The following is a 13182-nucleotide window of genomic DNA, read 5'->3' on the forward strand; positions in this document are numbered from 1 at the left end:
GTGGCCAGTGCTCTATCTCTATACTGACTCATGGATGGTGGCAAATGCCCCGTGGGGGTCATTACAGCGATGGAAGTGGAGCAATTGGCAGCGCAGAGGCAAACCCATCTGGGCTGCCGCATTGTGGCAAGATATTGCTGCCTGGGTAGAGAACCTGGTTGTAAAAGTCCGTCACGTAGATGGTCACGTACCCAAGAGTCAGGCCACTGAAGAACATCAAAACAACCAGCAGGTGGGTCAGGCTGCTAAGATTGAAGTGGCTCAGGTGGATCTGGACTGGCAACATAAGGGTGAATTATTTCTAGCTCGGTGGGCCCATGACACCTCAGGCCACCAAGGAAGAGATACAACATATAGATGGGCTCATGATCGAGGAGTGGACTTGACCATGGACACTATTGCACAGGTTATCCATGAATGTGAAACGTGCTGCAATGAAGCAAGCCAAGCGGTTAAAGCCTGGTATGGAGGACGATGGCTGAAATATAAATATGGGGAGGCCTGGCAGATTGATTATATCACACTCCCACAAAGCCGCCAAGGCAAGCGCCATGTGCTTACAATGGTGGAGGCAACCACCGGATGGCTGGAAACATATCCCGTGCCCTATGCCACTGCCCGGAACACTATCCTGGGCCTTGAAAAGCAAGTCTCATGGCGACATGGCACCCCAGAAAGAATTGAGTCAGACAACAGAACTCATTTCCAAAACAGCCTCATAGACACCTGGGCCAAGGAGCACGGCATTGAGTGGGTGTATCACATCCCCGATCATGCACCAGCCTCCGGGAAAATTGAACGATACAATGGACTGTTAAAGACTCCACTGTGAGCAATGGGTGGTGGGACGTTCAAACGTTGGGACACACATTTAGCAAAAGCCACCTGGTTAGTCAACACTAGGGGATCTGCCAATCGAGCTGGCCCCACCCAGTCAGAACTTTTACGTACTGTAGAAGGGGATAAAGTCTCTGTAGTGCACATAAAAAGTATGTTGGGGAAGACAGTCTGGTTTATTCCTGCCTTGGTCAAAGGCAGACCCATCCGTGGGATTGCTTTTACTCAAGGAGCTGGGTGTACTTGGTGGGTGATGTGGGAGGATGTCCGGGAGATCCAAGGTGTACCTCAAGGGGATTTGATTTTGGGTGAAAATAACTAATGAATTAAGTTGTATGATGTTAATTGCTATGTAATATTATATGCCATATCAATAGTATTACAATAAGAATCACCCAGATTAATGAAGAATGAACTTCGATGAAACTGAGCAAAGTGCAGTGATGATGGAACCAGAACTGACTTCAACATGAAACAATCCAACACCGCATACCATCTCCATCTCTCCTGCCCTGAAAGACTATTATGACAGATGGAACTCAAAATCATGGACTAAATGAACCCAACAGACATTTTAGAGGGATGGCCCATAGACTAAGGGAATGATATCTGTGTGTGTATATATGAAAAGACAAGAAAAGTGGTGGCGATTAAGTAAAACGTATTGGAAGGTGTGGAACCTGGGCATGACGTAGATGGTACAGAATGAGGGGTGGATACTGTCCTGGTTTCGGCTGGGATAGAGTTAATTTTCTTCCTAGTAGCTGCATAGTGCTGTGTTTTGGATTTAGCATGAGAATAATGTTGCTAACATGCTGATGTTTTAGTTGTTGCTAAGCAGTGCTTATACTAAGTCAGGGACTTTTCAGCTTCCCATACTCTGCCAGCGAAGAGGTGCACAAGGAGTTGGGAGGGGGCACAGCCAGGACAGCTGACCCAAACTGGCCACAGGGATATTCCATACCATGTGATCGTCATGCTCAGTACATAAACTGGGGGGAGCTGGCCGGGGGGCAGCGACTGCTGCTTGGGGACTGGCTGGGCATCGGTCAGCGAGTGGTGAGCAATTGCATCATGCATCACTTTGTATATTTTTCTGTTGTTGTTGTTATTATTACTGTTTTACTTTATTTCAATTATTAAACTGTTCTTATCTCAACCCACCAGTTTTCTCACTTTTACTCTTCCGATTCTCTCCCCCGTCCCACCCGGGCTGGGGGGGTGAGCGAGCGGCTGTGTGGTGCTCAGTTGCCGGCTAAGGTTAAACCATGACAACAGTATTTTAAGATAACCCTGTAACTGTCTTGTAAGCAAACTTACTTTAGAAAAAAGGTTTGAATACTGGTTTTCTCAAATTTCAGACAATATTGCTTTTCCCTTTTCTTCCTCAACAAAAACAATAAACAGTTCTGTATGCTGAAACTACAGCTACAGGTATTTCAGTTGAAGTGAAATGTTATGTTTGATAGGAAGTGTAATCTTACTGTTGTGAGTGAGGGTTATCGTATGAATGGCTCATTTAGGAAGTACAGGCGGTTGAAAAAGAAACATATCCACATCTGTTTCCCTAAAGAAAACAGGTTGTAGATCTGTAAATGTGGCACGTAGGCTCTTTTTAAAATGTGTTACATTTTTCTTGGATATTTGAATGCATCATTTAACAAACAAACCAGAGTTTATTTACCCTTTAGATAATCTTTATAAACACTGCAAATTTTTAGCTGCCACTGAACATTCTCCTCAGCTATAGGAATGAAAAGCTTTTCATCCTGTTACGTGACTGTATCATGTGGCTTCTTTTCCAAAAATGAAACAGTGCTTTTGTCTCTCTCCTTCCTGAACCAGACTAATAATATTGATCTCTTTCAGTGTTGCAGTTTTGGAAATCTTCTTGCCAGATATTAATAAGATCGATTAGGTCAAACTTGTATTCATGAATCAGCAAATCCAGTTTCTCTTGTTTATTATCCAGATTCGTGTCACTGATCTTCTTTCCATAATCTCGTATCATTATATGTTTGTGCTAAATGAGCGCTCACTGTTAATTCTCTTTGCCCTCTCTTTTATTTACTTGAACTAGTTTTTAATCACCCGGAGGTTTATATTTTCCTTTAGACAACTTGATAAAGGTAACAGTTGGTATAGGCCAGGTGTGTCCTCTTGAGTCCCTGTTAGAGATGCTTCTGGTAGAAACAGATTCCTCCTTTGCAGGTCTTTCTTGCAATATAATTATTACCCAGTATATATTTGTTGTTATTTTTCATGAAGTGGTAATAGATGAGGAAGAAGAGAATTGAGATGCGCTGGCTTGTGAAGAAATCTTTATAAAAGACGTAGTCACTTAACTTTGACAAAAGCAAAAACTAAACTCTCGCCTTGCAAGTCACTGTCAGTAGCCTTTGTCCCTCACTACTTCTCATCAAGTGTCACAAATGGCTGTTTGTGGACTATTGGCTGGTGATGGGTGTGACATGATGGATCTACTGTAATATCAGCATATGTGGTATCAGAATTTATTGATCACCACTAAGATTGCAGTATCGTCAGTAATAATCTTACGTACTTCCTATCTGCCTTTTTTCCCACCCCCTGCTTTTCCCTCTTCCATTTTGGTTCACGGAACTAGGTAAGTGTTGTCTGTGTAGTCTCTGCCCTGCCTGCAGTGGGCATACAGGTTGCTAGAGCTGGGCTGTGTGCCTCTTCAGTTGTCAGATCTCTTCCTTTCCAGATGGGTTATAGTCCCTCTACAGAGAGTAGAGACTTTCCTTTTTACTTGCCGTGGGGTCACCAGCCACTGCGTTTACTTGCAACAACCTGCCATAGGGCATAACTCTCTTTTCTGCTCCTCCAGCAACTGCTGAACCAGCCATCTTCCCCTTTTTACTCTGGGAGCAATTGTAACAGGCATTACCATTCAGGTTTTTGGTTGTTTTTTTTTTTTTTTTTTTAATTTTCTGGAGGCATTAGTCCAGTATGAGATTTCCTATTGAAGAAAAAGCTGAATAAATCAAGTTTAGAACTAAATAAGTCGGCGCAAAGCTTTGGGAGAAGAGTCATATTTTTGGTGTAAAAGTGAGTTAAGCTTAATTAGGGAGGGGAAAAGATAAAATGAAATTTACTTCTCGTATGCCAAAGTAAATACATCTCCAAAGGCATCTGCCCTAATGAGGTAAACCTGTTTAAGAATGAAAGCGTGTAAATTTGACTTAGACTAGGTTTTCATATGTGCAGGCTTATTTAATTTGGCACATTATCAATTTTACTGACAGGTACTAGGGGAAAGTAATGTCTATGAAGTATTTATATTATTATAATAATAATACAAAAAAAAACCCTGCATGGAGTCTCATGCCCTGTAAAAGAGGAACTTCTGTAGCTGGAAGAATTTCCTCAAGGGCTTGCTGTAAATGAGTGATGGTGACGCCCACTCCAAGAGAAGATCACAATCTTCTTTTGACAAACGTTCTTGAGCAACTTAAATATAGAATTCTTTCATAGCTTCCTTACAATGGGTGTTTTAATTGTAGAGTGGTGTAAAAACATTGCATAAGTAATTGCAGTAAGTCTGGTTTTAATTAGTTTATTTGGAAAAGAGTAAATACTTAATCTCTCAGTGAGGAAACACTATTACTTTTTCTAAACTGTCAACCTTTTCAATACGGGCCCTCAATTTTTGCGTAGTTACTGAGCTTTATGGAATCTGGATTTGAAGACAACACAAGACAGATAATCAACAGTGTCTCATAATACATCTTTATTACAGTATTAATACAGTAAAAAACATCTTTTCTATTTCAGTGCTAAAGTACCTTTATTGTAAATTTGGATTCTTGCAGCTTCTGCTTCCAACCCTTGTTTTAGGTTGTCCAGTTTTGACCGGACGGGCGGAAGAGGAAAGTGAGAATTTGCAGCAATCTCTAAATTAAGTGATTAAATATCTTTAAAAAAAAACCAAAGAAAACAAAACCCCAAAACCTTACTTGCTGGTGTGAAGACAGGCTCCTTTGAATTTCCAAGAGGCAGAATTGCCTTTTACGAAACTGTGTATGTTAAGCAGAGTGGATTAAAAAAAAAAAAAAAAATTAAATATTACGTTGAAACAAGCTCACTCAAGATTAGCAAACCATATGAAATTTGTCAATCATTTCAATTAAATTTGAAAACAATGATAAGCAGTGTGTGTATGCTATAGTTGTAAAGAAAAAACAAGTATCTTTCTGAGGAACAGATACTTTTCACTTCAGTGTTAACCTGTCATTTGACATCCATAGTCTTTTTGGCAAGAACAGAGAGGGTCTTTCCCCCTCATTTGAAAACACCAAAGTAGTATAGTTCAGGAACTAATTTATTCAAGACAAAGTGGGAGTTAAAAAGAGCAGAAAATTTGGTTTTTTGCTTTCACTGTATGTGATAAGAAATTGTGCTGGCATACAACATTGTTGGATACTGATGAGCAGAAGTAGGCAGTCTGCTCTGGGGGGAAAAAAAAAAACCACCACCGCAATTACAAGATTGTACAGTGACAAAATGGATGAATTTTAAGTAGGAATAAGTTTCTTAAATATCCAGCACTTTTAGCATAGCTTAATTTCAAATGCTGGTTTTCTATTTTGAATTGAATTTTAATTTCTATCCAGGTAGAATTTACACAATCATACGTAAATATGAAAAAAATTATGTAGTGATAAACATACAGTGTTAGTCACATCATAGCGTCTCCTTTTCCTGTAGTCTTTTATTAGCAGTACTGACTACAACACTTCTGGGTAGGTCTGGTTCTTTTATAACAACAGGACAGCCCCATACTATGAAGGGAGGTCTACTTAAATTTCAGATATATTTTAACAGATTTTGGAAGCTGAAGATTAAGATAATTTTAAGATTGTAGGTTTACAGCTGTTTAGCCTTGGGAATTCATTTACTCTGAAAAATTAACTAGCTTCCTCACTAAAGCTAAAAATAAAAAAGAAAATTTTTTATTTCTCCAAAATAAAAATTTTTATTTCTCCAAAATAAAAAAGAAAAAAGGGAAAATAACTATTCTATGGGATTCATGGTTGGAGAGTCTTTATGGTGCAATTCAGTGGTTAGTAGCTGTTTGATGTTATACAGATACCTGCTAGATTTTAATTAAGAAACAGCTGTCTTCTGTCTTATGACTTGTTTTATCCTATTACACTAATCCTCATTCTGTGTAATACTGATTGCTTTTCTAGATAGAAAAGTGCTACTTAATACATGGCTGAAAAACAGGAAAGGTTAGAAAATTTAAGATAAAGGCATTCATTTGTGCATTTGTCAGGTCACTGATTTTATGTTAGTGCATAGGAGCTATCTAAGAGCAGCCCTCATGCTGTGAAAGAGTCTCTGATGTGAAGTACTTAGAGCACATTTTCTGCTAGGCTGTAAGCTGGTAATCTTTGATTGGATGTGTTGTCCCCATTGCCAGTGCTTACCTACCTTAAGTAAAGTGACTCAAGTTAAATGGTTAAAAAGAAATCTGTATAATGCTTGATTGCATCCAGATACAGAATCTTGGCTTATGCAGAATGGAGGAGTGTCAGAAGGTTGTATGCGCATTTTACATCTATATAGTCTCTCATGAAAATAGATAAGGAAATACAACCTGCTGTGCACTTTATATATCCTTTAATACAACCTTCACATTATTATTTAGTTTCACTTGTGTGAATCTTGTCTTCAGGAGCTTCGATCACGAGAAGAGGAGTTGACAAGAGCAGCTCTTCAGCAAAAATCTCAAGAAGAATTACTTAAGCGCCGTGAGCAACAGTTAGCAGAACGTGAGATCGATGTACTGGAGCGTGAGCTGAATATCATGATATTCCAGTTAAATCAAGAGAAACCCAATGTAAAGAAGAGGAAGGGCAAATTTAAAAGAAGCCGGTTAAAACTTAAAGATGGACACAGAATTAGTTTGCCTTCAGGTTTGCAGTTTTTTTGAAGTTCACAATATATGTTACGATTAAACGTGCAGGCTTCAGCTCCACGGGTAATATTTTCAGTATTGGCTACTATTTTAATTCGTTGCTAGGTCCTTCTACCCTAGCAGTGCAAAAGGATATAGTAAGAATTGTATCCCCCCCCCCCCCCTTTTTTTCCCTTCTTTTTTAAAAAAACAACTTTCACATATCATTCTTGTGGAGTAGTCCTCATTTCAGCTGGAAGAATCTTTCACCTGATTCAGCTAGAAGTCCATTGTATCTGGAGAGAAAGGTTACTAGCATGGGAGCCAAATTATTTAAGGCTGGTTTGAAGTTCAGATTTTTGGTATCGTTCTTTTTGTGCAGATAGAAAAGTACCTTTTTATCACATCCCAGAGCTTTCTAACATGATCAAATATTAGTGCTGTTTGCCCTAAACTTGCAAATACATAATAGAAGAACAGCACTTTGTAAAGGCTGGAGGTACAGGTGTGGTGGGTCCAAATTGCATGCTTATTGCAGTCGCAAAATACAGCACAGCAGTTACAGTCCTTGGTGCCTTACTTCTTACAAGAAAACACTGTAATAGCAACAGAAGATATTATTTCAGAGTACAAATGCAATATAATTTGAATGTTAGAGCATTTAATTCCACCATGAATACATTAAAATGCCCCCTTTGCAAAGGAGGTGTGTTTGTAGAGAGTCGGGGTTTTTTTAGTGTCAAGGACTGGTTTAGTGGTGCCTTTTTAATGTTGCCACGAGATGGCACTATGGAAACTCAAGGTTATGCCAATGGTTGGAAAGCCTTCAAAAGTGGTAACAGCATCCTGGTGTTGATGGGCTTCCTTTTAGTGGCTTCCAGGTCAAGTCTGTCAGTTTATTACTAATGCAGTAAGAACTTAATGCCACACTAACGCGGGTCTGACCAAATCGTAGCTGTCTGGTAGTTGGAAAGAGACAAAGAGGGCAGTAATACTTAGAGTACCGTTTCAGCACTAGTGAAATAAGCTTATTTTTCCTTACTTTAAAAATAATAATGACAGTAAATACAATAAAAATCACACTACAGCCTCCCAGACAAGCATGTTAGATTGGTTTATGCTGGATCACAAGCTTAAACTAAATATTTGGTCTTTTGTTTCCAGTTCTGCTCATATTTAACTTCAAAAAGTGATAAAATAAACAGTTTTACTCAGAATACCACTTAGCTCTTTGTTGTCAAGAATCATCCAGATGAACTTGTCCTTGAGACAATTCTGTTGTAAGAATAGCATACAATCTCATTGCACTGATGAAGGGGATTAGAGAGGAGGATATCGTCAAATTTTATTTCACAAAATTTTTCCTACTTGCCCATATTTGTTGTTGTTCTTTTTTTACTACACTGCTCTAAATATTTGTAATTCTGTAGTTTGGTGTGTTGCTTTTCTGACGTGTTGATAGATGTGACTTCTTTGTTAATGCTACTTTTTATGTTGTATATGAATTACATGTTAAAAAAAATAAGGCAAATATGATTGCCATGAATATTGATTGATTTGAGATGAAATACTGAGATTTTTTTTCTTTCCCTCTGTGACAACCAAGACGACTGAATAACAGCTTGTGATGTGGATGTGTCTCAGTTTGGGTCCGCTTGGACCTACCTGTTTTTGTTGATGTTACTGCAAACCTATCATATAGTCTCTATGAAGGTGCAAAATCCTGCCTGTTTGACTCAATATCTAAATTGTTACATTAAGAGTTAGAGTTTGTCAGTGTTTTTAATATGAACGTCTCTTACGCTGTCAAATCTAATTCCTTACATAGCCTTAATTGTTTTAAGAAGTACAGCAGTATAATCTCATGAAGATTTTTTTTTTTAATTTAGAACATTAAAACTGATTTGTTTTACCCTCTTACAGATTTCCAGCACAAAATAACAGTGCAGGCATCCCCCAATCTTGATAAGAGGAGGAGTTTAAACAGTAACAGCTCTAGTCCATCAAGTAGCCCCACAATAATTCCTCGTCTTCGAGCTATACAGTGTAAGTCTCCACCATTTCTATTTCTTCATTTGGTCAATAGAGACTGTTTTTTCCATATACCCACTGAAACACTGGTAGTAGTATCAGATTCCACACAGATTTCTGTCTGATTTCCAGGTCCCTTAACTTGTTCTAACATTTGCAACTTGTTCTTTGATGGGAGGGATAATCTTGCTAAAATGCTAACTGATTTTCAGTAATTCAAAATGATTGTGAATGCTTTAAATCATATCTTTCCTTAATAACTTCAGGAACTCATTTGTAAACTGACAGGGATAAAATAATGAAGAATCAAAATTTATAATGGCAAAAGGCAAAGCATCATGTTTAGAACCCATGTAAGATGGAAAACAAGTTTCTATTAGGTATTGGAGTTGATAAAGGAAGTCAGTTATGGACTATCAAAAAAAAAGGGGGGGGGGGGGGAGAGAAAGATTCAGAGAATAAGGGAGTCATATGAGATGGAAAGCCCAAAGAATCAGCCAGCAACCCAGCTTGCTTATGTCAAAAGAGAAGCAAGCTTTAAGCAAATACAAAACCAGAAGAAAATAAAGAAGAGAGCTCGCTTTAGGTTTTTTTTGAAAACAAGAGAAAGAAACAAAAATAAAATTGTGGGTACGCTTGTAGGCCTACATTATTCCATGTATACTGATGACAGAAGGGAAGTTGTGTTCATGCTCATGTAATGGAGGTACCATGAATATGGAAGAAAACCAATCATTTATATCTGATCATTTCCGCATTTATATGATAGATAGAAAACAGTTCCTACAGGATTCACTGCTTGCATTTGTACTGTCTGATCTGTTGTGCAAAGTAGATTGTCTAATTGTCCATACTTAGCGTGTAATGCTATGTGAGATGAGGCCTCAGGTTTCTCTATGAAATCAGTAGAACCTGTTCCAGCTGATTGCTTATGGACGGTGACTATCTTCTCTTGCAAGGGTAGTCACCTCTGAAGGAAATTACTTTGGAATCTGGCTTTATCAGATGTAAATAAGGAGGAGGGGAAATCAAAATGCATGGGGATTTTTTTTCTGCATACTGTTCTGTAGCAAGTGTTTTTTGTTTTTGTGTTTTTTTTAACCAACCTGAAACTTTGTTTAAAGTTTGGATAGAAACCAGATCTCTCATCTCCTTTGGAATACCTCTGCCTTATGAAATCCTTTTCATTATTAATGTCTAAAGGAGAAGTGGTGTCTTTTCTGGCAGTAACTTTATTATTTGTTTGAACCATAACTGATACAGTTCCCTGGGCAAAGACCATTACTACCCATGTGTTGTGGATAAAGGAGAGAGGTGGGCAAACCCTGTCTTAATGAAAATTTTAGATGGAAGGAAAATTACGTAAAGTCCTTTTCAGAAGTTAGCTGACACAGTATCTGTGTTAGTAATGGTTTCCCAACCTCAAACGGTGTGGTGGGGTTTTTTTGGTTGGTTATTTTTTTACTGCAGAAAGGTAAGAAAGGTTTTTCTTAGTAAAATGTCTTAATTACATATGAACAAGACTGTCTCATTTTATCTTTGATTCTCCTTGCTCTGTATGGAAATGCTTGGAAATGAAGCAGATGTCAGGTATTGGCATGATTCCGAAAGCCTGAGTGTTTTTGTTTTTTTTTTTTTTTAAATGCATAGCCTTATGTAAGCTATAGCAGTGCCACTCCTTGCATGTGTGCTAAGTGTCACCGAGTATTTTTCTTTCCTTTTTTTTTTTTATTCAAGCAGGCATTTGTATTTGTAGGACTAGAACATACAGGACAACATAAAGGCTCTCCTTTAAAAGAAGTACTCTTCTGTTTCTGAGTTTGGATCCCTAGGCTTTACCTAGAAACTTATCAGATCTCTCAGGAGTATCTAGCTGAAACAATTCAGCTTCCACACCCATCTGCACCTGTGCAAAATAAATTCTCTTTCCCACAATAATGTTTTATCTTGATTTAACTTCAAAGTGTCTTTGTTTCAAGAAGACTTGCTCAAATACAGGTGATTTGAACAGGCGTATCTAACAGTTGGTTACTTGATTGCTTCACTTTGTCATGAGCGAGACTGGCTTCCAAATCTAAAAGTTTATTAAGTTAAAATAAAAATCTAGTTAATTGTAAATCTTGTTATGAAAACAAATCCAGCTGATTTTGAAAGGTGTTTTAAAGGGAGGCAGAAAACCAGTAAGATATATATTACATAGGTCCTGGAACACAGTTGAAAATGGGGAGTGTAAAGAAGGCAAGTAGAGTGCCCTACTACAGGGGAAGCTGAGCTGGCGAGAAGGTGTACGGTGAGGCAGGAGGAGAGTGCTGTGCAGTGCCAGAAGTGGCAGAACCACAGACGTGTAAATGCCACCTGATTTATCATGCTGTTATAGCTGGCTTTGTTGTTTTTCTCTTAGGTCTCTCCATCATAGCTGTAAGCATGCTAAGTTGATAGCAAGTTACTTTTCCAGTTAGTCAGTCGTATACAAAAATCTACTTGCCTGGGTCTGGTCCTAGAAAGAGGACCCTCTAAACCCTCCAGTAAAAACCCTCTATCAAAAGATGCTTAGTGGTTTTATAGATCTGGGCTTTATGACCCAAAGATAAAAATACAAGGGAAACAGTTCCATTTCTGAAATCAGCTTGACTAAGATCTCTACTACATTCTCTTAATTTTTCCTCAGTGATTCCCAAAACAGATACACACACAACTAATGGCCGAAGAAACAGTGTATATGTGTACCAGCAAGATGTAGATATCACAAGTGAATATGAACTTCCCAGTGGGGTTATGAAAAAAGGCAAGATTTCATTATGTTTCAAAGGTGCTGGTTCTGTTTAATTTAACAGTTGAGACAGTGACAGACTAAGCATTTAATGAAGGTTAGACACTTTAAAAGTATAATTTGTTTTGGTGTAGTGAGAAAGAAAACATTAATCATTGTCACAATTGGAATATTCTGTTTCATTTGATACCAAGTGTTCCACAGCATATATTTTCTTCATTGGAATTTAAGTGCTCAGTCTAACTCACTTGTCTGAATTACCTAAATATAAGGTTCTCAGTTAAAGGAAGCATGGAAAATACGATTGTTTTGCTGTTTTATCTTTAATTTGGGTCTCTTGTCAGTTCATAAATTATTTTTCTTGCTTGCTCATCTTTTGGGATCAGTGCAGTTTGCGTGGTGGTTTTTGTAAAAGAGAAAAATCTCAGATTTTGTCTACTCCTCGTTGTGTTACTGTGTCAAAATGGTTTTGCAGTGGAGAAAATATTGTCAAAATATTTTGGTTTTAGAAATACTATTTATGTGTGGGGTTTTTTTGTTTGTGTTTTTAAATCCAATCTCTAGTAACTTCAGATGAAAGCAACAGAACTTGGGGAAGGAGCACAACTTATCACCAAGAAGAGTTTGAAGATGTGAAGAGAAGTTTTAAAAAGAGAGGTTGTACATGGGGACCAAGTTCGGTTCAAACAAAGGATCGTGCAGATTGTAAGGACAAGTATGTCTACTACATTTTGTTTGTTTGATAATACTAAGCGTTCTTGGTAACTGAATCACTAACATAGGTAGTGAGTGAGAGTGAGAGAAGTTCTGCAGTCTCTAGTTACAGCTAAAACTCAGTCCTACCTTTTAATTAATTTAGGAATTACATCAATAATGAGTAGCTCTCCCACATAGCCTTGAGGATAAAACGTTTACTTAACTTAAGGTTTTAGTGGCTCTTATCTATTACCCTTTATCTCTGGTTTTTGAGACTTGGAACGTACTGGGATGCTGAGCTACTAATGCGTACCAGACATTCATGGCCTGTCTATCTTTCTTGCCCTTCCTCAGATTGACTTGAGGAACTGCAAGCATGGCCCCCCGTGGGCACTTCCAGTACGAGAAAATAAGACTGACTGACTTGGCATACATGAAGCACAATTCACACCAGCAACATCATTTACATTGACAAACACAGGGTGGAAGGGTTCTGAAAATCAGTTGGACACCTTCACTTTCAGATTATTTCTTCTGATTGCTCAAAACTGGAGATTAGCAGTTTTTCTGAAGCAAGAGATCCTTTTCCTTGTCTCTTCTAGTATATATAATTATTTATAGCACCTTTTTTTTTTTTCTTGGTAGAGACATCCACTCATTTACCTGTGGCAGTAGTTGGTTCCAGACCATCTATTGAAACTGGCTTTATGATATTTTTGTTTGTTTTAAAGTCACTGTTTAATAAATTTCCAATATCCACATAATTTCTTTGACAGAGTGAAACTGTTGTCCAGGTTTTCACCTACTTTTGTTCTTCAATAGGTAGTCAAGGCCCATTTTTCATTGGCTTTCTTTTTAGGCCTGAAATTTTCATCTTATAAGGAATACCTGATATAAGGCATGTATCAATTTGTAATCATAT

The 13182-nt window shown here is 38.0% G+C and overlaps 1 protein-coding gene across 1 annotated transcript in view; it reads left to right on the plus strand.

Annotated features, from left to right (window-relative positions):
- MAP3K21 (mitogen-activated protein kinase kinase kinase 21) overlaps window positions 1-13182 on the plus strand; it is a 51205-nt gene that overhangs the window by 31919 nt on the left and 6104 nt on the right. Inside the window, exons 5-8 of the mRNA XM_076334122.1 lie at window positions 6542-6782; window positions 8687-8809; window positions 11463-11579; window positions 12129-12279. Of these exons, the coding sequence (XP_076190237.1) occupies window positions 6542-6782; window positions 8687-8809; window positions 11463-11579; window positions 12129-12279 (632 nt within the window). The remainder of the gene's footprint in view (window positions 1-6541; window positions 6783-8686; window positions 8810-11462; window positions 11580-12128; window positions 12280-13182) is intronic.

Source organism: Aptenodytes patagonicus, chromosome 3, assembly GCF_965638725.1.
Source record: "Aptenodytes patagonicus chromosome 3, bAptPat1.pri.cur, whole genome shotgun sequence".
Taxonomy (NCBI): domain Eukaryota; kingdom Metazoa; phylum Chordata; class Aves; order Sphenisciformes; family Spheniscidae; genus Aptenodytes; species Aptenodytes patagonicus.